Source organism: Callorhinus ursinus, unplaced genomic scaffold (assembly GCF_003265705.2).
Source record: "Callorhinus ursinus isolate GAN/ISIS: 27379988/994484 unplaced genomic scaffold, GSC_fseal_2.0 scaffold135, whole genome shotgun sequence".
Taxonomy (NCBI): domain Eukaryota; kingdom Metazoa; phylum Chordata; class Mammalia; order Carnivora; family Otariidae; genus Callorhinus; species Callorhinus ursinus.
The window spans coordinates 261,815-288,230 of NW_027397197.1; the positions used below are offsets into that span (position 1 = coordinate 261,815).

General features: G+C 41.2%; 1 protein-coding gene across 4 annotated transcripts; it reads left to right on the forward strand.

Moving 5' to 3' along the window:
- The first annotated feature begins 12,119 nt into the window (after positions 1-12,119).
- Positions 12,120-24,380, forward strand: MORF4L2 (mortality factor 4 like 2). Of its 4 annotated transcripts, none has more exons than XM_073890281.1 (4): positions 12,120-12,221; positions 14,911-14,998; positions 21,342-21,466; positions 22,833-24,380. In XM_073890281.1, the coding sequence occupies exon 4, from the start codon at positions 22,857-22,859 to the stop codon at positions 23,721-23,723; it is 867 nt and encodes a 288-aa protein (XP_073746382.1). In that variant the 5' UTR covers positions 12,120-12,221; positions 14,911-14,998; positions 21,342-21,466; positions 22,833-22,856; the 3' UTR covers positions 23,724-24,380. The 4 variants fall into 4 exon arrangements, with proteins under 4 accessions (XP_073746382.1, XP_073746380.1, XP_073746381.1 ...); XM_073890279.1 differs by having other exon boundaries at positions 21,362-21,466; XM_073890280.1 differs by lacking the exon at positions 12,120-12,221 and adding an exon at positions 13,391-13,538.
- The last annotated feature ends 2,036 nt before the right edge of the window (positions 24,381-26,416 follow it).

Consider the following 26,416-nt stretch of genomic DNA (forward strand, 5'->3'; position numbering starts at 1 on the left):
TTGTCCTATTGAGCTTGTCTGCTCTTTCCTGTTCACTGAGATACTCCTCTTTTCTGTCTCTTGGCTTTGAGGAGAGGATTCTGGGCTTACCAGGGTAGCTGGACCAGGAGTTAACCTTACTGATAATATTAATTATAACTCTGGTGCCAATGAGATTCAAAACTAAAGGACTGGCTTAAGGGAGGAGATTAAATTAAGAGGGCAGAGAGTCGCTGTTTTCCCATTTCTGCCCAGGTAGTGCCAATCAATGAGAGGCTACAAGCAATACCCCTTTGAAAGGAGCAGAGAGTATCTCTTTGATACTCTCCATGGCAGGGCTGGAGTGTCAGGCTGCTGCAGCCCGAAGGCGGGGGTAGTGGGGGGTGGACTATGGAGATGAGCTTACTGCACAGAGCTCTACTTGTTATAGATCTTGTCCAGATGGGCCAAACTGCACAAATCTGCCCTGTTGGAAGTCTCAAGAACAATGCCCTGGAGACAGCTACAGCACGGAGCAATAGAGCCTGCCCAACTGGGACTCAGATCAGGGCATCAGCTGGTGCTGGGAGCCAAAGAAGCCAAAGTACCAACCAACATAATAGCCCAAAGGAGTCCACAAAGCTACTCAGAGGCAATGCCAGGTGGAAGGTACTGTCCCTTCCCATCAGAGCCCCCAAGGGGAGAAGAGAGACACATGGTATCAGAATCAGGTGCAAATGGCTTTCATTTTCCTCCCCCTTCCCACACATGCATGGGGGAAGGGAGATGGGAAAACTGGGTCCCGCTGGAAACATCTGACACTTAGCAATCCACTCAATCATGACATTCTTGAACTTGGACCCTTTTCACCACAGTGAGTTGGCAGGAGGTGATAGAAGAGACTCACCTGAAGGTCACTTCCATTTACCCTCACAGTACTTACCCCTCCAGAAACCTGGAAGAACTACTGGAACCTACTTTCTGACTGAGTCACATATAAAAGTGATTTTAAGTTTTACAACAACATTTTTTTTCTTTTTTCTTTTTTTTAAGTAGGCTTCCCACCTAACATGGGGCCTGAACTCATGACCCTGAGTTCAAAAATCATGCTCCACTGACTGAGCCAGCCAGGCGCCCCAAAACAGCATATTTTCTAAAGGGGAAAAAACTTCCTGGGTGGCTCAGTCAGTTAAGCAGCTGCCTTCAGCTCAGGTCATGATTTCAGGGTCCTGGGATCGAGCCCCCCATCGGGCTCTCTGTTCAGCGGGGAGTCTATTCTCCCTCTCACTCTCCCTCTGTGCTCTCTCTCAAAGAAATAAATAAAATCTTAAAATAAGAAAAAAGAACAGGCAGCCCCTCTTCTCCTCCCACCACACACTATACACACATTTCAGTCAGACTAACTCTACTTTCAGCTGATATATTTAGTTCACCATAATATTTTGTTTGGGGTAAGGATAGGGGAAGCAAGAAGAGAGGTTACTCCTGCTTATAAAAATATGAGAAACAAAACTACATCATCTACAACTTTCAAAGGTAATTCATTTAACAGGTCAAGGAGTGTTAGAACTGTATTATTTGAATAATAGTATATAAGAAGACTTATTTTTTTGAGAATAGTTCAAAACGAAGGACAGTCATGACAAAGGAATCTAGCAATTGGGCATCTTTCTGACTCTACGCTGTCCTTTAAATTATCAACCCACAGAAGTCCTGAATCTTTATTAGCCTCCCTCCCCTTTCACTTACTGATAATGCTTTGCTGACTGATCATAGTCTTATCAGTCTTCAATTTAGCATTGATCCTAACTACTTCAGGCAGTGAGAATCATTATTATAAAGACAGCCCTGTCCATCAGAAGGGCAAGAATGCTTGGGACCTTTGGTCACAGCAGCACATTTGCTATCTTGACTGCATTTACCACTATTCCCACACAGAGAAACAAACAATTGGCACTTTTAGAAAACTAATCTCTCATGGGTTTCCCCATAATGCAACTGGGTCAATGGATCACAAAGTCTTGGAATCCCAGAACCTGGCACAACAGAGCTTGAAGGGCCTTCCCGGATCATTTAGTCTGGTCTGCTTATCAGACAACATGGGGACACTGAGGGCCTCCAGGCCCTAGTTGTAATTCCTTTTTTTTTTCCAACTTAATTAAGTTATAAAGGGAAAGAATGGAATAGAAAGTGAAGGACCAAAGTGTGTCATATCATATCAGCCTCAGAGGCACATTTTTGAGACTGCTGTGACACATAGACTATAGACGATTTAAAGGCCAAAGGTAATCTGTAGCTGAGGAAACGGTCTTTGTGATGACCATTCAATCCTCAATCTCTGCCATGTTAATCATTGGCTGATACCCATATTAGATATCCACAGTCCCCATAGAAAGAGGATAGCTCAAATCTTGGCACCTGTTAGGATATGACAGGTATAAAATGGTCATGCCAAGGGGTGCCTGGCTGGCTCAGGTGGTAGAGCATGTGACTCTTGATCTTGGGGTTCTAAGTTTGAGCCCCACATTGGGTGTAGATATTACTTAAAAATAAAATTATTTTTAAAAATGGTCATGCCAAGCTCCAAATTCTACAAACTCGTTGTCCTCCAGGGTTCCCTTGTGAATTTATTTGTGAATCCCTTAGGCTTATACTTCTTTTAGCTTTTCCCTAGAAGAAACAACCTGTTAGGACCATTTGAGTGGCTTAAGCTTCAGGTTTGTCCTTTAAGGAAGGATACAATATGGTTTCAGAATACATTGTTATCCTTCTATGAAATATACTCTACTATTTTCTTCCTGCCCATCTCTTAGGATTTCAAATTCCAGATGTATGAACCGTCTTCACCCAAGGCCACCTAACAGAGAAGAGCAATGGATTATGGACATTTATCTCATTCATGTCTATCTGCTGCTTCCGTATTCTCTTTCCCTGATAGCCTGGTGATGGATTCATATTCAGGGTAAAGGATTTAAGGGAGAAAGAGAGAGTCAAAACCAATGAACGTATTTTCAAAATGTTACTAATACCATTTTTTGATGTTATCCCTCAACCAAGAGATAACCAGTTAGGACTACAACTACAAAACAGTTTCCATTTCTTCCCTTTATTCTTCCTTGGAGCAGGGCAGAGGTGCACTGACTTTCCGACATCCCCATTTGCTATCTTCCTAACCATTTGGGAAATGAATCTAAGATGAAAAGAATCCATCCCCTGGCATTAATGTCTACCCCAGGGTGAGGGTGGGTACTTTCTGATTATCTTTGGAAGGTTTCTTGGAGCCACATTTTTGTTTCAGCTCCCCTCAGGGGACAGAACAACTCCTCAATTTTTATGGGAAAATCTAATTCTTTTTCCTGTCATTCCTTGAGTTTCTCCACTCTGGTTCACTCAAGGGGTACACCTTGGAGACCTGTTTGCTTTATTAGGCCCAGCCTCATAAGGTTAAGGAATGGCTATTCCCTGAATGCCCTTACAGACATTCTCCACCCTGCCATTTAGTCTCCTCATGGAAGGGTAAAAGTCTAGTGTGGGTCGGCACAAGCATCCATTCTCTGAGTCTGACTCCTAAAACTCCCAGTTTTACAGAGGATCTAACCCAGAGATTCACGCTCTTAATGCCCTGAAAAGTCTCCCTAATTGAGCCCAGGTAAGGCAAAATCCCTCACTAGAAATTTTAATCTATGAAGTGGGTGATCAGTATGAAGAGTGTGCTCAGTTGTGAACTCCATTAAGGTAGGAATATCTTCTTCTTCTGTAACTAAGAGCACAGTGCTTAAAACAATGGAGGTGGACAATAAATATCAGCTGAATGAACAAATCCAAGTGTTAAAGTAAGTGCTTTGGGTTCTAGTGCCAAATCTCTCTGGTTGGAATAATCAATGAGTAAGTTTTCTTGTGTTTTTGGAGGAGTAAGTGGTATCAGGAACAGGTATGAGAGAATATGAGTCACAAGATAACCGGGAGGCTAGGGCTTGGGGTAAGGTGAGGTTGGAGCTCTTTGGGTTTTGTTTGAATAGTTTTTTGTTGTTGTTGTTTTTTAAAAGCCAGTGTTATATAATTATTTCCTCATTCCATAATCAAAAACTTTTAAAGCATTCTCTTTGCCCCTAGATGTAAGAACAATCTCTTCAGGCTGGCTTTCACCTACCAATATTGCCTCATCTCCCTTGGATTCATTCATAAATTTTTGTGGAACACCTACCACAATATGCCAGGCATTGTACTAAATATAGGGCAATACAGTGAAGAAGAAACACAGCCCTGGTCTCAGAGGGCTTATATTCTGGAGGGGGAGACAAACTTGGATTAAGTTATTAGAGAATAATAAAATGGAGAAAATGTGAAAGTATTATGGAAATATTTAAGAGAGAGACTTGACCTAGTTGTGGTTGAAATTTGGGGAAGGGATGTCCTGGAAGGCTTCCCTGAGACAGAGACATTTAAGATATGACCTAAAGGGAAAGTAAGAGGAATGGAAGCAGGAAGGACACAAAGGGAGGCGAAGGAGAATGAAGGGGTTGAGGAGGAGAGTTTTAAAGAAGGAAGTGTTGTAACAGATTTGCATTTTGCAAAGAACATTCTGAGTGCAGTGTGAGAAAAAATTGTAGGGAGACAAGAGTAGGTCATTAGGTGGAAATAGTCATAGCTTAAAAAGTGGAAAGTAGTGGGTGCTAGGGGAACATAAAGCAAGGGTACTTAACCTGGAGATCAAGGAAGTCTTCCTGAAGATGTGACATCTCAAGTACCCAAAGTCTGGGTTAGCTATGGTGATGAGTTCAGGGGTGAGGAGTTGAAGAAAGTCTCTGACACAATAACCTTTTGCTTTAGCCAAAGCAGTCCTCATTTTTGTAATGCTCTGGTCCCAACCTGGAATGCCAACTTCCTTTTTCTTCTAGGCAAATCACGTCTATCTTTCTTTTTTTTTAAAAGATTTTTTTATTTAGGGACACCTGGGTGGCTCAGTTGGTTAAGCGACTGCCTTCGGCTCAGGTCATGATCCTGGAGTCCTAGGATCGAGTCCCACATCGGGCTCCCTGCTCGGCAGGGAGTCTGCTTCTTCCTCTGACCCTCCCCACCCCCACGCTCTCTCTCTCTCTCTCTCTCTCTCATTCTCTCTCAAATAAATAAATAAAAATAAAAATAAAAGATTTTTTTATTTATTTATTCATGAGAGACAGAGGAGGAGAGAGAGAGAGGGAGAGAGAGAGAGAGAGAAGCAGAGGGAGAAGCAGGCTCCCAAGGAGCAGGGAGCCCGATGCGGGACTTGATCCCAGGACCCTGGGATCATGACCTGAGCCAAAGGCAGACGCTTAACCATCTGAGCCACCCAGGTGCCCTCACGTCTATCTTTCTAAGGCCATCTCAAATCCCACCTTCTTTGATCATGCCCAGATATGGCTTCTCTTGCTTCTAAGCTTCTATCCCATGTTTGTCACTTAGCATTTAAAGATACGCTATTTAGTATTTTTACTTATCTTTACACATATCCCCAAACTCCCTGTAAGATCCTTGAATTCATGAACAGTCTTCTATTACTTTGGCATCATCCTGGGTACCTAGCCCAGTGATGAGTACATTAAGTTACTCTTATTAAATGAATGAATGGCTGGCTCAGTCGGTGGAGCATGCAACTCTTGATCTCAGGGTCATGAATTCCAGCCCCATATTGGGTGTGGAGCCTACTGGAAAAAAAATGAATGAATGAATGAATGAATGAGTGAATGAAGCACTATAGTCCCTGCAGGGCTCCTTTAGTAACTCACTATTATCTGTGAAGCTGACATGGAAAGGGGTCTGCTTTCTCTGAAAGATTTCTGTTACTTGCATTCAAAGACCTAAAATTTGAAATCGACAGCTCCTTCCCACTGGTCACTGCTTCTCACCCCCTTCCAATCCCACCCCCCTCTCACCACCACCACCACCTTCTATTGTTTCTTCTGTCTTCTGGTTGTCAGCCAGGATGAGAAAATGGTCTAGCTGTCCTCAGAGACTTACGCCAGCCTGGACGGCTCTACAGTGCCATGGAGGGCCAGGACTTTTGTTTACAGCTGGGACCATGGTGAGGTGGTGAGCACAGCTGACAGCCCCACTCTGAAGCAAACATCAATCTTCCTCTGTCCTCCCAGCCAAGTTTCACAGACCAGCTCTATTGAAAGCTGGCGGCACCCGCCTGGGTCTCACTGACGTCCCACCCACAACTCTGGCCTAGGAGCCGCTGGGTGAATCTCGGCTTTGTACCTTTTTAGGAACTGCCCTTGCTCTCTTCTCTGTTCCCAGTTTCTAATCATGTTACCTCAACATTCAGGGCCTTGAAAGAACATGTCCTCCTAGTTCCGCACACCCTAAACAATGCCCCACCTCTCCAACCATGTCTCACTCCCAGCAGCATACCAATACCCTTCTTTGTTCAGTGGCACGGTAAAAGCACAATGACGAGAACCAAACCACATAGTTTTCAATCTGTACTTTATGGAGCCTACCTTTCCAAGCTCAGCAGACAGGTTCCAGGTCCTTGGGTATGAGTGCATGTATGCGTGCGTGCACATATGTGTCTGTGTGTGTGTGTGTACTCTGGAGTCTTCAAAGAATACCTTTTGAGATTCCAAGTGGGGTCTTCTTTGCCACATATTCTGCTCCCTGGGCCCCTCCTTTCTTAGTAGGTTTGCCCTCTCCAGCACTCACCTGGGATGAGAATGAAGCCTTTTTATACTACTAGCAGTCTCTTGCCCCCAGGTTCCCTTTGCCTGTGATTCTCTGCCTGCTGGCTAACACAGCTTCCATCAATTACCTGATGCCTGGTTTTCCATGGTTTTCAAACTCCCCCTACTCCCATTTGCACAAGGGATATGATACACTTCTTTCACTAATAGTGGCTGATTACAGCAGCTTCTTCAGGGGTCTGGTGGAGGGGGACTACAGGCCAGAGGAGATTCTCCTTCTTGAAGATCTTATCAGAATGTCTGATGCACAGGCCTTTTCAATTTAAAATCTCCCCTCGCCAGATTTTTACATGGCACATCACTACTAATGGGGTGTACATTCCACCCCACCCCTAGGTTAATTAGTACTCTTCTAAAGAGTTCTCCTCCCCCTGAATGATGGAGCACTTTTATGTTGTTGTTTCTAAATGTTTTATTATGGAAGACTTCAAAAAATACACCAAGGGCGCCTGGGTGGCTCAGTTGGTTAAGCGACTGCCTTCGGCTCAGGTCATGATCCTGGAGTCCCGGGATCGAGTCCCACATCAGGCTCCCTGCTCAGCAGGGAGTCTGCTTCTCCCTCTGACCCTCCCCCCTCTCATGCTCTCTCTCTATCTCATTCTCTCTCTCAAATAAATAAATAAAATCTTTAAAAAAAATACACCAAAGTAGAAATAATAGTATAATGAACCCCCATGTACACATCATAAAGCTTCAACAATTTGAAGATGCAGCACTTTAAGTACTTCTGGTTTGTCCTCTTTAATAATATGGCAGCTGAAGTTTTCAAAAGACATAGCTTTCTTCATTCCCAATAAAATGGGGACTGTGGGTGCAGGTTATAAGCATAAACAAGTTATCTCTGGAAAACTGGCTCAAGGCATCCTCTTGAGGCAATGATCAGATTGTAGGAGTCAACATACACTGGTGATAATCAGTCCTCATCTCTGTTGGTTGATGTGTAACACGGATAACATAACATGATGATTCCAAGTAAAGCCTGTGGTTCACAAAACCACAAATTTCAGTATATTGCATGCTAAACTACTGACTCAAGAAGGGGAAACCAAGGCATTAAGTGCAGGGTCACCCAAGGACTACATTGATTAGATTTAGGGTCTCAGTCATTTGAAGTAACCTCTTTCTACTAAATGGATGGGTCAGTTGAAGCAGGGGTGGGTTGATTATAGGAGAAGACAAGAGCTAGAAGAGAATACCTTAAAAGGATAAAACTTTCCCATGACTATTTCCATCCTTTGCCCTGTCTGTCATAGGCGAGCAAACTAGACTGACACAGAGTAATTTGCTGAACTGGTTTGTGAAATCCCTGTGGAATGAGGCAGGTATAAATAGATAGAAAAACATTATTATTAAAGAAATACCATTTTGCTTAGCCTTGAAATATTGTTTTTTTTAACTTTTAAATTAACCAAAGTCTTTTAAAAATCATCCAATAAACTAGTAAGAACCAAATGAAAAAATATCAAAATAACCTAAGAATGCAACAATTTCATCTACTATCCAGAAGCCATGAGAGGATACTGGTGACCCTATCTACTCTCTCCAGAAAAGACTGACACTACCTTCCAGACCTAGGAAGGCTCTTAGCCACCAGGTAAGGGCAACAGATACTGTTAGACAGGGCAGGGTGCCCCCTGCACAAGGGTGCCCAATGAGAGGGAACACGCAGAGGCTGAAATTCATTCTTCCACTGCCCTGGTGGAGCTCCAACACCCCTGAGAAAGAGAGATATTTTTCTCATTGTTTCACTGGAGTGGACACTTCTCTACAATTTGTCTGCCCCCAGGTGGCTCACATTTCTAATGAGCACAAAGGCATTGTATGAGCAAATGGGGGCCTTGAAAATTAACGGAGAGATCTTGGAGCCATTTGGTGTTCTCTCTGAAGGCTGGGACTGTAAACTCTCTGTCTGGACTTGGGTCTTGAAGCCAAACAAAAAGTAATTTCAGCTATCTTTCCCTTCCAGTTGAAATGGATTGTGAAGACAATGGTTCAGCTATAAATGCAAAAGGAAGAGTAATTTGCACTCTCTGAGGACCCACTAAGAAGCAGGAATCTGCTGAAGCTTTACCCTACTTAGTAAGTGGAAGGGGCAGGAGAGTTTTCACAATTGAGAGGGTAGCATTGCATAATGAAAATAAAACAAAACATGGGCTTTGGAGTCAGAAGTCTGAATGCTTGTGAATGCTTGCTCTGCCATTTACTAGTTGGCAACTTGAAGTGAGTATTTAACTTCTCTGGGCTTCAGTGAAGATTCCCTAAGATAATAAATGTAAAGAACTGAGCACAGTGGGCGCCTGGGTGGCTCAGTTGGTTAAGCGACTGCCTTCGGCTCAGGTCATGATCCTGGAGTCCCGGGATCGAGTCCCGCATTGGGCTCCCTGCTCACCAGGGAGTCTGCTTCTCCCTCTGACCCTCCCCCCATCTCATGTGCTTTCTCTCTCATTCTCTCTGTCTCTCAAATAAATAAATAAATAAATCTTTTAAAAAAAAAAAAAGAACTGAGCACAGTGCTGACTGGCACATAGAAGGCATTCAGCTCCTGTCTTTTTCTGCTACTACCCTGACTCCAAACTTAATTCACATTATTCACATCCTCAGCCTTGAGCTCATTCAACAGAGTAGCACATAAGGATGGGTCCATTAGAGATAATACTGGAGTGAGAGTTAGGAAATGTACGTCCCAATGCCAGATATATCCTCTGTTATAGTACATTGGGTAAGTTACTCCCTTCTCCTGACTCCGTCAATAAAACAGGAGAACATACCTAGCCCTAATGCTGAAAGGAAAAAGCAAAGGAAATCACTTTTCTTGGGCACCTGCCATGAATTATACACCATGCTAAGTCCTTTTACATACTTTATATACTCTAAATCTGCACTGTACCATAGAGCTTTCTGGGATGGTGGGGATGTTTTGTATCTGTGGATGTCCAAGATGGTACTAATACTAGCCTTAAGTAGCTATTGAGCCCTTGAAATGTGGTTAGTACAACTGAGGAACTGAATTTTTAATTTTACTTAACTTTAATTCAAATTTAAATACCCAAGTGTCTAGTGGCTACTGTTTTGGATACCGCAACTCTAACATTATGAAGCAGGAATATTTGTTCCCACTTAATGTATGGTAAACCTGAGGCTCAGAAAAATTAAATAACATGAAAGTTACATAAACAGTAACTAAACAAGATTCAAAACTGAGCAGTAGAAAGCTTAGCAGGGTAATACTGTCAGATATACAAGGAATTACCCAGACTCCACCACTTACAAGTTGTATGACCAAAGAAAAATATAGTCTCTAGAACTCACTTTCATCATCTATAAAATGATGATAAACATCACTGAATTTACAGGTCTATTGTTGGGATTAATGTGTATAGAGCTATACAGTGTGGCCCATAATAGGCTTTCAACAACTGTGTTTCCTCACCACCCTGATTTCTCTCCCACACATAGATAAGGTTCAGACATAAACTAAAAAAGAGAAGTGTAGAGTAGAGAGAGCATTTGGGAAATATAAAAGCAAGAAGGAAAACACTCATGAGCTTTACATGATATCTTATTATAGAATAGATATGAGGGAGGGTATGAAATCATCAAAATATTTCCACTTATTTGGTTTGCTTTCCTGCCCTCTTCTTGGCGCTCTAGTCAATCTTATCCAAAGCAGGGAACAAGGTATCTGTTATGTATTTTGAGGCCCAGAAAGACAAGCTATTATAGCTGAAAAACAGAGTACTCTCAGGGGCCTGGGCTTGAGAAGCAGGTAAAGTTCAAATCCTGACTCCCATACTTGTACACACCGAGAAAACAATTGAACACCTCTATACGTTAGTTTTTAATCTTAAAATGGGTCTGATAATATGCAGGATGTTGTATACCTGAAACTAATATAACATTGTATGTCAACTAGGGGCGCCTGGGTGGGTCAGTCGTTAAGCGCCTGCCTTGGGCTCAGGTCATGATCCCGGGGTCCTGGGATCGAGCCCCGCATCGGGCTCCCTGCTCAGCGGAGAGCCTGCTTCTCCCTCTCCCTCTGCCTGCCTCTCTGCCTACTTGTGCTCTCTGTCAAATAAATAAACAAAATCTTTAAAAAACAAACATTGTATGTCAACTATACATCAATGAAAAAGGACAAATTTTTTTTTAAGATTTTATTTATTTGACAGAGAGAGACACAGCAAGAGAGGGAACACAAGCAGGGGGAGTAGAAGAGGGAGAAGCAGGCTTCCCGCAGAGCAGGGAGCCCGATGCAGGGCTTGATCCCAGGACCCCGGGATCACGACCCAAGCCGAAGGCAGACGCTTAACGACTGAGCCACCCAGGCGCCCCAAAGACAAAAATTTTTGATAAAATATGCAGGGTATCTCAATAAACGTATCATTTATTACCTCGCTTTGCATTCTATAGCACCCTCTAGTGGAGTGTACAAAAATCAGCATTGCATTTCTGCCTTCCAAAACCATGGTTTTAACTTCAGTGTACATTGGAATCACCAGAACAGTGTAACACAGATCACCAAACCCTACCCCTAGGATTTCTTATTCATTAGGTTTGAGGCAGGGCCTGAGCATCTGAATTTCTGACAACTTCCCCCAAAGTGATAATAATGCTGCGGGTGTGTCTCGAAAACACTCTTTGAGAACCACAGCTCTAAATCTCGCCCCCTCCCCTGTGTGTGCATGTGCACATATACATGCACACAAATGTGTATGATTGGCAATTTAAAGATATATTAATTTTTGTTTTTTGAGCTTTATTCATACCCATCTAATAAGGATTTTGTGAGGAATAAATATCCATGTAAAGGATATGACAACAGCATCTAAAATATAGAAAGCAAGCAAGAAAACTGAGTATCACAGAACATAAATCGTTTGCCCAAGGTCTCACAGCTGGTAAGTGGGGAATTAAAATTAGGTCTCTAACTCCAAAGACATAACAAAGTGTAGCAGTACCACAACAAAAATAGGGTGCAAACACATATTTAATAAAAATTTCAAGAGAAAAAGATCAGTTTTCAATATCAGGGTCCAAGTTTTTATCTGTCTTTATTGACTAAACAGCCACCTAGATTTTCCACTGGGGAATGTTGTTAGCATTGGAAAAGAAGATGCACAGAAAGGATTCAGATCATCAGCATCTGGGCCTGGGGTCATTCATCAATTCTGACCCCCCAAAAAAGGCAAGGAGAGGGCTGGAAGGGGTAATTTTTTTAAAGAAGAAGCAAGGAAAAACATCTGGATCTAGGGCCATAGTCCTCTGCCTGGTTGGGCTATTTTCAAAAGTTGATTTGATTTTTTCTTTAGCAATGAAAGGTATACATGATCCCTATACATTGTTTGTGGAGTTCAACAAATCAGAAAGAAGGGAAACAAAATCCCATAATTCCAGGGACTAAACAGCCAATCCTTTGCTGGGATTTGGTGGCATCTAGTGGCAGACTCAAGAGGTATAAACCTCACCCAGAGAACTTTCTGGAAAACTAGCTGTGTGCGTACTTGCCTGAAGGGCACTGTGCTTGGAGATCAGGACAAAAAGGTAAGAGAGCCTCAGCCCCTACAGAAATTCGGAGTCTGTGTGTGTGTGTGTGTGTGTAGAGAGAGAGAGAAAGAGACTGGAGGGGAAGGCTATCACATTATATTACCGGCAGAAAATTGTGTTTGTGCTAAGAGAATGGCAGGCAACTTGGGGGGGTAGGAGAGGATACTAGGGAACAGGAAAGCTGCACCTTGGAATTGCTAACATGGGGATGGGAGTGTTTGGCTCTTAACTATTGGAGGGCTATGGTTTAGAACAGGCTTTTGGCAACAGAGAAAAACGTGGGAAGAAAGTATTTTTAGGGTCTTAAATTGAATCGCTAGGAGAGGCCAAAATATTTCTGGCAAAGGCTCTTTATTGGTTATGGTCGCCTTGACTTATTTTCCTTCTCATTAGAACAATTTTCAAACTTACACAAAAGTAGAGACCATTCTGTACACAGCGCGCGCGTACGCACACACGCACGCCCCCGTCCTGGACACACACCGGCCCCAACGCTGTGTCCCAACGCTACGGGCGCACGCCTGCGCACACCCACCACCACCGACGCCACGAGGGCTGCCGCGCATACATCCCAACCCCAAGGCTACGCGAGCTCGCCCGCACACAAACAGACAGGCCCCAACACCACGCCCCATACACCCACCACCCCAACACATTAAAATCCCCGCTCCGCTTTTATTTTTCTTTACTCCGACAGTTGCGCAAGAGGCTGGGGGCGTGGCCCCAAATTTGACCTCGCGCTTCCCCACTCGCGGGAACCTTAGCTCATTTCCGCCCATCCTGTTTCCGCAGGCCACGTAGACACTTCCTTTCCCAGTGGAAAAAAAAAACCCATAATGCCTCCCTGCAGGAAAAAAAAAAAAAAAACCTCTGGTCAGGGGAACTCTGGGTCGTGAAAATAGGCCACGTGAACACCCTGCCCTATAGACTTATGACCCAACGGCTGTCGCGCTTTTGGAGGGCGGGCTAAGAACCTAAGAGGGCGAGCGTCATTGGCCAGAGCACGCACTAAAGGAGAAAGATGATTGGCTTGCTTCAAGCCTTAACCGTGAAGAAGCAGGTTGCTAGCACCCGCCTTTACTGCGGCGAAGTGTCATCGCTGACGTGTTAGGCCTCGTCCAATCATTTGGTTATGGAACATTCTAAAACTTAAACAAGACGATTGTGATTGGCTAGAGGCTATAAGCCCACCTCCAGGGTGACGTGTCTGCCTATGGATATCAGTTGCCAGAGAAACCTGGCTTTACTATGGCGGTTGGAGGGACGGCAGTGATCACACGTCGGCTGCTGGAAAGAACTGGATTCTCGTTTCAGGTTTCGGGGTGGGGGTGGGGTGAAAGGGTTGACGATTTCTTTTTATCGTCGCATATATTGACAGGATTAACTAATGGTTTCACAGTGGGGCAGAGCTGCGTTCGAATTCCTACTCGCCAACGCCCAGCTTGGGCTGGCTCCTGTTCTTTCAGCGTCTCGGTTTCCATGTTTGTAAAATGGTGATAATAATAGTATCTACCTCAGAGACGTGTACCTCAGAGGCTCGTACTGTGTGTTAGTGCGTATAAGGCACTTAATACCAATCCTGGTTCCGAAAGCTATTCGCTGTTATTGTGGAGTGAAAAACCCGCGTAACAGAATGAGAAAAAAAAACATAAATTATGTAAAATCGTTTATTATAGTGTTTTTCCTGCCCATCAAATTCTTTCCTATAAGAAATTCGAGCTGTAAAAGAGACACATCAGTCTTTGCTGGTGAAATAATTTACTATTTGAGAATTAGCTCAAAATAGCGGGGATTGGAATTTTCCATATTGAAAAGTTTAAAAGGCGGGGGGTGGGGGGAGATGGAGAACGAGAGCGATCAAGAGATGAACCACATGCGATGAGTAGGCCTTGTTTGGATCCTGATTCGAACACACCAACTAAAAAAAAAAAAAAGCTGTTTAAGATGCATCGGGAAAATTTGAAGACGGGTTTGATGGTTTTTTAAGGAATTGATGTCGATTTTTTAGACGTTACAATGGCATTAATGGTTATGTTTTCAAATTATCTTGTAGAGATAGGAAAATATTTGCAGATTAAATAATAAAATGTCTGGGAATGACTTAAGATACGTTGATGACTGGGATTTGCTTCAAAATAATCTCAGCGGTAGGGGGAAGTGGGGAGGGGTATAGACGAAACAAAACTGGCCCTAAGTTAATAATTGTTTGAGCTGAGTGATGGGGCATATGGGGTTCCTTATATTATTCCGTCTTCCTTGGTGTATGTTTGACATTTTCCATAATAAAATGCAGAAAATCAGCTATTCGGTGAGCTTAAAAAAATCGGAGTGGGGGGAGCAGTGGGTGGGGTTATAGATGAAACAAGATGGCCTTCAGTTGGTAATTGTTGAAGCTGGGTGATTGGTATAGTTTAATAATACTCTTCCTTCTACATTTTTATTAATTTGAAATTATCCTTCATAAAAAGTATAAAAAAGACAGTTACTTTATCAAAAATAAAGATAAATGCACAATAAAGTAATTTTGAAAATAAAACCACAAGAAAGGAAAAAGAAACATTTGTACATTATTTATCAGCTATAGTGTCCTTTGTGTGTGATAAAATGCATGGTTAATGGAGGGAAAAAAAGGATCTCATATCTTTTTACTTTATGTCCTTTTCTGTCCCCTTCTTTGACCTTCCAGGCCATCATCAGAAAAGCTAAGTTCGCTGTATAGTAAGGATCAGAAGATCTGATCCTGATTGCAGAACCATCCCAATTACAGAATCTGGGTAAGTGCCTCCCTTCTCCTGGCCTCAATTCTCAAACAAGATAATTCCATATAACCTTCCTAACTGTCCAGGAATATTTTGGAGATTAATAAGCGGCTATCTGGGAAAGCACTCTGAATTCTAAGAAGGAAAGGATGGGTGCTTCCAGTATAGCAAGTGCCCAAACAACAGAGGACTGTATAATCTTACATTCTTTGATAAAAGATGCTACAATTGATACCCTAGAGTTAGTTCCATATATGTGTATATATATGTATAATTCTTTTTTTTTTAAATTTGTGGCATCTCATATACAGCATAATTTAGTGGTTGAAAGCAAATACTGACTTCCTTAATTTGAATTCTGTCTCTGCCACTTACTATGTGATCCTGGGCAAGATACTTATCTCCTTTTGTCCCTAAATTTCCTCATGTGTAAAATAAAGACGATAATAGTTCCTATTTCATAGAATTTTTGAAGGGATTACATGTAAAGTACCAGGACAGTGCTTAGCACATATAAGTGTTTGCTTTAATAATGATTATGGTTCTGTTAGTCCTTGTGGTACATCCTGGTTTACCTACCCATACATACACTCTTAAACTTCTAAAAGCAGTGGATTCTTCTGTTTGGAAATGTAAAAAATTAATACTGTTGGTTTCTTCCCTGATTTTTCCAGAAGCAGCAGTTACCACTAGAACTGAATTCTGAAATTATGACTTCTGGCTTGTCCTAACAATCTAGAAAGATACTGAGTATATTGATCATATTTATTTACAAGGGAATTTCCAGGAGCTATAATTTTAACTAGGAAATCATAACCATATTCAGTCTGCTAACAGCTTTTGTGTCATTCCTCCTTTGTCTCAGACTCAAAAAATATGTTAAACATAAAGGAAGTGTTCCAAGATCCAGAAGAGAATGGATATAAATGTAACTGGCATGGTATATGTGTATTTAAAGGTTTATTCCAACAAACCATAGGAGATGTTGTTCACACTTCATTTGTGACACACCCATACCAAAATGTTAGCCTTTGGAGTCTGCATTCCTAAGTGGCCCATCACTTGCGTGAGGGGATGAGGGAAGGTTTTTTCAGTGACTTGAGAGCTTCATTTTCCAGTGGAGTCACTATATTTTCCCTCTAATTTTTTTTTTTTCTCTTCTGAAAGCTGGGTTGCGGAGGAGGGCGCTGCCCTGGCGGAAAAGATGCAGTAGATGGGTAGGCACAAAACCCCTTTACAGGAGGCCATTTGGAGAATGATTAAGGGCAAAAGGGAGGGAGGGGGGCTGTTAGGCCAGTAGGAGCTCAGAGAAGGCAAGGTCCAGGGTATCCTGAAATGGAGAAAGCCTCAGAGAGGAAAAGGACCTTGACCTGCGCCTCCAAGAATGGGCAGAACCTAGGAGGGGGGAGGGAAACCAGTCTGAATGGTATGCCTACAAAATGTATTATACACAGTGATAATTCACTGAAAAGTCCAGCTATGTGTGAGATCTAAGAATAAGAATAGATCAGAAAATCATTGAATATGTGTATTTTAATACAGATTTTGTCATGTAATTGGTATGTGAATATATTATCCTTATAATGAAAAGGTTTAAATATTACAGAGTAGGCTTAGGTTTCCATTTCTGCACCTCCAAACTCTTACTCTTTCCAGAGTTAACCACTGTTCTCAGTTCTATTTCCTTCTAGATCTCTAAATTATGTACCTGTTTAAAAACATACATGGATATATATATAAAATATGTTTTGTGTTTTCTTTTACATAAATATGGTATCACGCTATAGGTATTGTTTTTGCAACTTGCTGTTTTTATTCAGCGAATTATCTTGGATGTCTTCATGTCCATTCATAGAGTTCTTTTTGATTCCTTTCACAGTGGCATTGTTTTAACTAGCATGATAATCCATATTATGGATAAACCACATTTTATCTTTCCAAATCACTAGTGATAGACCTCCAGGTTGACTCCAGTGTTTGCTACTTCAAATAATGCATCAAACATCCTTGGAAATCATTTACAAGTATTATTCTAGGGCAACATTTATGTCTTTATGATAATTAAACCAATGTGATACTGGTGTGAGAACAGATACCACTGTGACAGACCAGGTGACCTAGAAATAGTGATAACCTCTAACAATTGAATAATCAGAAATCATTGGGAAGAGAGTACCTTAAAAGACCCATGTACATCTAGGAATTTAGAATGTTCTATAATAGCATTTCAAATCAGTGGGGAAAGGATGACCACTTTAATAATTAATATTAGGAAAAGTCCCATATTTGGAAGAAACCATAGAAATACCAAGAAATACAGGAAATCATTATTAGAATATTGATTTGGGAGCATTTTCCCTGGATGTGACATAAATGCCAAACTTCACAAAGGAAAAGGTTGACATACTTGTGTGATTACACACACACACACCCAGAGAAGGAAAGTGAGTTTGGAAAAAATGTTTCCAACATACCCAAGAATACTTACGATTTAATTCTTAGAAATCAGTAAAGGAAGCAAACAACCTACTGTAAAAAAGAACAAAAATATTCACATAAGCAAAACATACACATGAATGTGTGAAAGATGCTCAATGATATTAACTACATACTAGATAAGCAAATTTTTTTCCAGAAGATGTTTATCCCATGTTGCTGAAGCTGTAGGTGAATGAACTTTAACATTTTTGCTGGGAGTACAAATTAAAGTGGTTCTTTACAAATTGAATTTGCCTCTATCTCATCAAAGTTATAAGTATACCAATCCTTTGAACAGTTCCACTTCTGAGAATAGTCCTGAAATCCCTAATGCTCTAATATATCTGTACACTTATGACTATTACAGCATTTCTGTAAAAATGAAGTATTGGGAACAACCTAAATGTTAATAAGGGACTGGCTAAATTCTGGCACATAGAGATTATAGAGTAATGTGGATATTAAAAAGAATGAGCTAGGTATGTGTGGACAGAAAGATGCCCATGACAAAATGAAAAAGGTGTGGAGCAATATGTCTCACCAAATCAAATATAGAATACACATTTAGTTTTAAAGGTTATATATTGGTGTGAATATGCACATAGGATTTGAAAGCTTACACAGTCATTCTGGGATTGGGGAGGGGAGGTAAAGGGAGAATTCCCCCACCTTTATGTATTTTGGAATTTATACATATGTTAAGATTACCCATAAATGGTACCACAGAATTAACTGCTTGGGGAAAATAATGCAGATTTTCAGTCTGTAACTTATAAAATAAATTCTGGATGGATTAAGAAAATATAAAACCTCCATTAAAATGACATCTTTTAACAGTGGAAGGGGAAACTAACATTTCATTATATAAAACTTAAAAATCTTAACATTGGGCACTATAAAAGAACACTAGGAAATATTTGCCCCAGACTGACAACTCTTGGTATATAAAGAGCTCCTATAGATGTTAAAATTACTAAGAATCAACTGAATGGGCACATGACAAAAGCATATATTGCCATTAGAGGCTTTTTAAATGTTAAAGCATCTCTAATAAAAACAACTAAACATATTATCAAATTCTGTAAATGAGCCTAGCCACTGCTGACCAGAGTACAAGTGATAGTTTTACACACTACTTGTAAGGTTCAAAACTGGTACAGCTTGGGAGGAAGTAATTTAGCAACGTGTTATTACCTCTTGACCCACTAAGTCTGCATCTGGAAATAATAAAAGGAAATGACAAAAATGCTGTAATAGTTTCTGCAGGATAAATTGGAAAGGAATCACTTTCCATTAAGGGTGTTTAGATTAAGGTATGACCATTGATGAAATACACAACTCTCAAGATCTACGTATATTATGTTACATGGGAAAAAATAACTAGTTGTGATACCACGTTTTTTAAAATGGAAGGTTAAGATTTGATAACCAGTATAAGCTCACCTCTGTTTAAGCACTTACACAGAAATTTAGAAAACTAGGGCAAACCTGCGAATGTGTTTTCTCAGTGTCTGGCCTACCCTAGAGCTGACATGTAGAAGATAAGTGAGAAAATACTTGAAGACTCGTCCCTAATTTGTGCCTCCATTTTCTTCATGTGTTGAATCACTTCCTCACTTTGAATCGCTATTGTATACCCACCAGGGACCTAAGTGCTGCTCCAAAATATATGCTATATGTGTAACACAAGACCTGTGGCAAATAGATTAATGGTGTGGTTCTATAAGCAAAAACTAACACGAGACATTTAAATACTGAACTCGGGAGTAGTAACGTCCACTTCGTATGGTATTGGAGGTGGGAGAGAAACATGGACTAGAGTTGGAGATTAAAGGAGAAAAGAAGACTTCTGTGGTATTTAGATGGAGACAAGGGAGAGAGCATGATGGGAGCAAAGAGCAGGTATACTAAGCCAGTAAACAACCATTATTAAAGCCTGAAACTGAAGACAAGCTGGCAAACTCAGTTTAAAATGGCCCCAAATATCTATAGTGCAAACTTCTTAAATGAGTGCAGAGCACATCCGTCACTGATCATGGAGCAGTGTTAAGCTGGGAAGGGAGGTACAAAGTGGAAAACTATCCAGAAACTTGTATTACAAGTAGGAGCCAGACATCAAAAGGACAGGTATTCCCTTCTTTTGATGTCTGGTTTCTGACTTCCAGGTAGTAATAGTTGCTTGTTTGATCTGTAGGATACTCGGATGAAAATAAAGGTACTGAGACAACTTCTATAAAGGCTGTTTCCATGGCTTTATTCACTGGTCACAAATGTTGACTCGTGCAGGTATTTTTCTGTATAATGTCAGATATTTCATTGAGACTTTGTAAGAGTGATAGAAGAATTTGTAGAGAATGACAGAACTCACCCAGTTAATTAGAACCACATAGAATTCCTTTTTCTAGTTCTCCTATGAATGAATATATGAGATCAATGCCAAGGATGTACAGTAGGTTCAGCTATCATTTTCAAATTCCTCCTCAGTAAGGAATTGCTGAAGACTAAGACTTCCAAAATACTTCCTGTCCAGCCTGGCCTCGCTTCTGTTATACACAGTCTGGCTGGCACTGAGCCATCCTGGTTTCTTTAGTTGGTATTTTAACTACACCCCTTGTTTAGTGGAAGGTCTGCACTGTATTAACTGAGGTGGGTTTTCTGAATTTCGTCTATATTACTTAACTAAATTCTCTGATACCCTCATATACCTCGTCCCCTCTGTCATGGGCACAATGAATGTTTGTTTAGAAATGAAACATCCTTTTTGTAAGCTTCGATAGCTTACAATGTAATGCCATGACACGCTGGCCACTGTCTGATCCTTCACAGGATGTGTCTGTTTATCCCTCTCAGGCAGGTGTCTGATTCCCACAGGGTCAGTATCCGTATTCACAGATTTTGATGCTTTCTTGAGGGGGAGAGCCCTTTGCCCTTTATTTTTTACTTAGATCTTTGTGTCCTTTTAGTGAGAGGATCTCATTTGGTTAGTGAAAGCTCTGGCACTCAGGCCTCTATCCCCAATAACTGCTTTCTCTGATTCAAGGCTCTGGTTGTCTAGCATTTCTTAACCTCTTATTTCCCCACCTAGGGCTTCCCTGACACCTGCTCACATCGTTTTAAGGGCTAAGGATTGGCTGAGGAGCTTTTTACGTGGGTGAAAGTCATAGTTATCAGAGAAACCTGGTTTAAGTCTGATCCACCACCATCCCTCATTTTTTCCCAGAGGTTACCCTGATTTTAACAGTATGGTATTGATTCATCTAGATACTTTTCCTATGCATTTATACATATCAGTTTAAAACAGGAGTTTGATCACACTCACTCTACGTAAGAACTATATAGGACCGATAGTTAAAATTTCTCAACCTGTGCTCTCTCTTCAGTATCCTGTTGTACATATTATACCTTATGCCTGTTTACCTAATAATGTAGACTCAAGCGTCTTTCCATATTCGTACATGGTTCTCTGCTTAATTCATTTCAATGTTCTTCCATAGTGTGCATACATAATCTGTATTACGAATATATAGGTGTTTCCAGTTCTTCAATATTAAAAACACCACTGCAGTGAACATCTTTGTATCCATATTCACATGTATTCCTGCAAGATACTGTGCTGTTTAGCCAAATCGTATTTATAAAGTTTTTAAGAACCTGTGAAGTCAAGGGATAGTTTTGCCTCATTCCATAGATGAGGAAAAAGAGGCTAAGAGAGCTTATATATCTTGCCCAAGTCCTCACAATTCATAAATGGCAGAGCCTAATTGAAGTAGAAATATGTCTAACAGTGGAGCTCATATGTTTTCTCTGATATTACAGTCAAAAATTACGTTTTTTTTTTCTTTTTTCTGTATTATTTCATAAAAGTTCATCTTCATTGCAGATACCTGTTTTCCTTTCTAGGTTGTGTCTCCCACCTCATCCTTCCAGACCATCCCAGGAGATATAGGAGGTTCCATCGGGGAAAACACTAGGAGTTCTTGGAAGGGAAAGAAGGAAGAGGATTATGTAAGTCAAAAAAATTGCTTCATCTGTCACACTATAAGAATCATAGAACACTATTTTTTCATCTTTATCTCACAGTTCTCTCTGCTGCATTTTGTACTGAATATTCTTCCTTGCCCTTCTTAAGACTCTCAACTTCTTTGGCTTCCAAAACAACATTCTCCTAATTCTTCTATGGCTGCTCTGACCATTTTTGTTCTGTTCTTGGTCTCTCTGCTCACCCCTTAAATATTCTTTTTAGGTTTTTCCAGAATTTCATACTTTGGTGCAGTTTTTCTTCCTCTTCTTTCCATGAATGATTTTGATGGCTTTCATAGCTTCCAGTAGCAGCTGTTTGATGATTACTCTCAGATCTCCGTTATGGCTCTGACCCTCACCTGAGGTTTAAAGTTAAATGTCTAACTGTATACCTCACACTTCGTAGATCCAGTACTGAACTTCTTTCCTCTCTAATCCACTTCCTCCTTCTTTAGATGCACTCTCATTTGGTGATAATACTAATGACCTAATACCCCTTCTCAAAACCTGGGAATCATCACTGACTTCTCCCTCACTGATTTATCACCTCCTCCAACAAGCTGAGACTGAAAGCAGTGTCATGTACCATTTCTTGTTTGCTCCAAAGTACTCTGTGCCTATAACTGTCATTGTACTAACCTTGTTTTTTTAATTGCCACTTGAGATATTTGAATCCCTAGCACCTAGCATAGTACCTGTCCCAAAACAAATATGCATTAATGTATGATGACTAATTGAATGGATGAATTATTTCTTTCCTATTACTTTATTGCTGATTCTAAACTAACCATTAAAATCAGTGTTTTTATTAATTCATTAATTACCCAGGTTTAAAATTACAGAGCCACCTTTGACTTCTCCCTCTTCATTTACCAAGTTCTATATTCAGTTTCTCTTGACTCTGTCACCACCCTAGTTCAGGCCTACCTGGACTCCTACAAAAACATTTTACTGTTACTCATTTTGCCTCCAGTCAACTAATCTTTCTTATTTCTTTCAACTTGTCATTTCTCCTGTTCAGAGTATTTAATTTCAATTCTGCCTTCTGCAGTTTTATTCCATTTAATTCATTCTTTTTCTAAAATTACATTCCTGTCTTTTGAGTGGCACCAAAAAACTAACTTTTGGTCAAGTCCGATTGAGTGATCGGATGGGGGGTGAGAGTAGTGGTTGGTAGTGACGATCAAAGAGGGTGGAAGTAGGAAGTCACTTACAGATGATCCTGAACTAGGATTTGAAATCCAAATTCCCAGAGAATAGCTTCTGTTTTACTTTGGTGGGCCTTTAAGAAGCAGTGTGTGTTCAAGGTCACAATAGAAAACAACCAAGTAAAATCCTTTATATATTACAGTGGTTGGAATAAAAACAGGGTTGAATGAGTTCCAGAAAGCAGGGTTCTCAAACTCGTGGACAACAATCTGCAGAAGAAGACAACTTCAAAAAACCAACTAGAAGCAATATGCAGAGAAGTAAGATGAGAGGGGCCTCCTCAGGAAAGAAGACTGCTGGTCCACAGCAGAAGAATCTGGAACCGGCTCTCCCAGGCAGATGGGGGGGTCGCTCTGCAGAGAACCCCCCTTCGGGATCCGTGAGGAAGACAAGAAAGAACAAGCAGAAGACTCCTGGAAACGGAGATGGTGGCAGTACCAGCGAAGCACCCCAGCCACCTCGGAAGAAAAGGGCCCGGGCAGATCCCACTGTTGAAAGTGAGGAGGCATTTAAGAATAGAATGGAAGTTAAAGTGAAGATTCCTGAAGAATTAAAACCATGGCTTGTTGAGGACTGGGACTTAGTTACCAGGCAGAAGCAGCTGTTTCAGCTCCCTGCTAAGAAAAATGTAGATGCCATTCTGGAAGAGTATGCAAATTGCAAGAAGTCGCAGGGAAATGTTGATAATAAGGAATATGCGGTTAATGAAGTTGTGGCAGGAATAAAAGAGTATTTCAATGTGATGTTGGGCACTCAGCTGCTCTACAAATTTGAGAGGCCCCAGTATGCAGAAATCCTCTTGGCTCACCCTGATGCGCCAATGTCCCAGGTTTATGGAGCCCCACACCTACTGAGATTATTTGTGAGAATCGGAGCAATGTTGGCATATACGCCCCTTGATGAGAAGAGCCTTGCATTATTGTTGGGCTATTTGCATGATTTCCTAAAATATCTGGCAAAGAATGCTGCATCTCTGTTTACTGCCAGTGATTACAAAGTGGCTTCGGCTGAGTACCACCGCAAAGCCCTGTGAGGGTCTACTGACCACTCACTGTTACGTCTGGTATCTGTAAACACTCTTTTTGTTCTTAGTCTTTTTCTTGTATAATTGATGTTCTTTAAAATTGTTAATGTATAACAGGGCTTATGTTTCAGTTTGTTTTCTGTTATGTTTTGAACAGAAAATGAAAGGAGCACAAGCTCCTTTTCTCATTTCAAAGTTGCTACCAGTGTACGCAGTAATTAGACAAAGAAGAAACATTCAGTAGAACATTTTATTGCCTAGTTGACAACATTGCTTGAATGCTGGTGGTTCTATCCCTTTGACACTACACAATTTTCTAATATGTGTTAATGCTACGTGACAAAATGCCCTGATTCCTAGTGCCAAAGGTTCAACTTAATGTATATACCTGAAAACCCATGCATTTGTGCTCTTTTTTTTTTTATGGTGCTTGAAGTAAAACAGCCCATCCTCTGCAAGTCCATCTATGTTGTTCCTTAGGCATTCTATCTTTGCTCAAATTGTTGAAGGATGGTGATTTGTTTCATGGTTTTTGTATTTGAGTCTAATGCACGTTCTAACATGATAGAGGCAATGCATTATTGTGTAGCCACGGTTTTCTGGAGAAGTTGATATTTTAGGAATTGTATTTCAGATCTTAAATAAAATTTGTTTCTAAATTTCAAAGCAAGTATTTTGCAGCGTGCCTTTAATATTACTGAGGCTGACAAGTCAGCAGGCTCAGGAAAGATCTAGGTGGTACCAGAGGAGAGTTCTGACTCCCAGTGAAAGAATTCCTTTTTCTGTTGGGTGTGGCAGCCAGGAGTATGCTATCATGCCAGTTCCCCTCCCCTGCCCTCTCACTGTGGCTTCTCAAAGTGTGATTGCTTTCTAGTGCTGCTTAGAAGAGGCAGTTTTGTTCCTGATGCTCCTTGTCCCTATGTAAGTTGGGCTGGTATAACAGAATATTTAGTGGGTACTCTAACAGTCCCTTACACTTGTGCAGAGCTTTGCTCTTTCCCACAAAAAGAAGCATGGGCAGTCACCTTCAGAAATACTTGTAGAAATACTTACAGATTTTGGACCAAGGATGGCCACTTTCCCTGGTTCCAACATTGAGGTCCTGTTCTGTTTTCATAATCCCTTAGACATAACAGTGGGAATCCAGGGGATTTGTGGAGGAGGGTTGATGTTGGAGGCCTATAATTATGAATCCATTCTATATGGAAATTTCCCAAACCAGGTTTTGTCCCATGATAGTGTTTTTTACTTCTCTAGCGCGCAAAAAAAAAAAAGTATTCCGTGGTTACTGCAGAAATTTTGGAAAATACAGTAAGAACAAATCTAGAAATAAGAGTCCTGTATGGGGGCACCTGGGTGGCTCAGTCAGTTAAGCATCTGCCTTCAGCTCAGGTCATGATCCTGGAGTCCTGGGATGGAGCCCACATAGAGCTCCCTGCTCAGCAGGGGGTCTGCTCTGTCTGCCCTTCACCCTCTTCTGCCCTTCACCCTCTTCTGCCCTTCACCCTGCTCTCACTCTCAAATAAATAAAATCTTCAAAAAAAAAAAAAGTCCTGTATAATCCTACTGGATCAGTCAGGGTCCCAGCAGGAAATAAACGGGACTCAAAAAGATGATTTGAGAAGTTTAATAGAGAAATTTTTTTTCTCAAATTGTCAGCAGAGGAGTAAAGTCATGGTGTGTATTAGTTTGCCAGGGCTGCCACATCAAAGTACCACAAACTAGGTGACAATAGAAAATTCTTTTCTCATAGTTCCGGAGTCTAGAAATCCCAAATCAAGGTGTTGGCAGGGTTGGTTTCTTCTGAGGCCTCTCCTTGGCTTGTAGCTGGCTGCCTTCCTATGACTTCACATGGTCTTTACCTCTGCACCTGTCTGTGTCCTAATCTCTTCTAAGGAGGCCTAATGACACCATTTTAACTTAACTACCCCTGTAAAGATTCCATCTCCAAACGCAGTCCCATTCTGAGGTACTGGGGGGTTAAGATTCCACAATTCAGCCTGCCATATGGTGTTACCTATAGGCAAAGAAAAGTAGAGTAGGAAGGTAGGGAGCAGGGTGAGGGGAGGGAGTGGAAGGGGAGAGTGTGGAGGAGGGGTGGGAGAGGAACAGGGGAGGGGAGGAAGTAGGAGCAGTGAGAAGGAGGAGGGAGGAGGGAGTGGTTACTGGTTGGTAGACAGCTATATGGAAAGGGCCACCTGACAGCTGTGATCTTCAGGACCTTCAGGATGCAGTTAGCTCACAGAGACCTCAGAGAATCCAGGATGGGGGCATAAAAAATACCTGAATTCATTCTTCTGGGTATTACCCTTTAACCAAACTGGAAGCCAAAGGGCATGGAAAACATTTGATGTAATCTACACTGGTAAGCTTGGGAGACACAGAGCAGGGAGGAAAAATGGATCAGAGAGGACAACTAAGATTTCTAGCACACGCACACCTGAAATAACCATAGTTCATACTTTGCCATATAGTCTTAGAACTATTATACCCTCTGAGGGACCAAGGCCTGGCCAACTAGAAAAGTTCTTAAGGACTCATATATTGAGAGGACAGTCGTGTAATAGTTCATAACACTCAGAAAACACTGTATAAGAGTTTGTTTCCTTCATTCTTTGAAATTGAATAGGAGGCCTAGCAAATGGAGCTTAGCTCACACGCTTGAACATGTTAGAAATAATCACATTTTAAAATTGCCTTTA

What these genes read in the sequence shown, in the direction of transcription:
- MORF4L2 (XM_073890281.1), top strand. Translation starts at nt 22,857, where the DNA reads ATGAGTTCCAGAAAGCAGGGTTCTCAAACTCGTGGACAACAATCTGCA.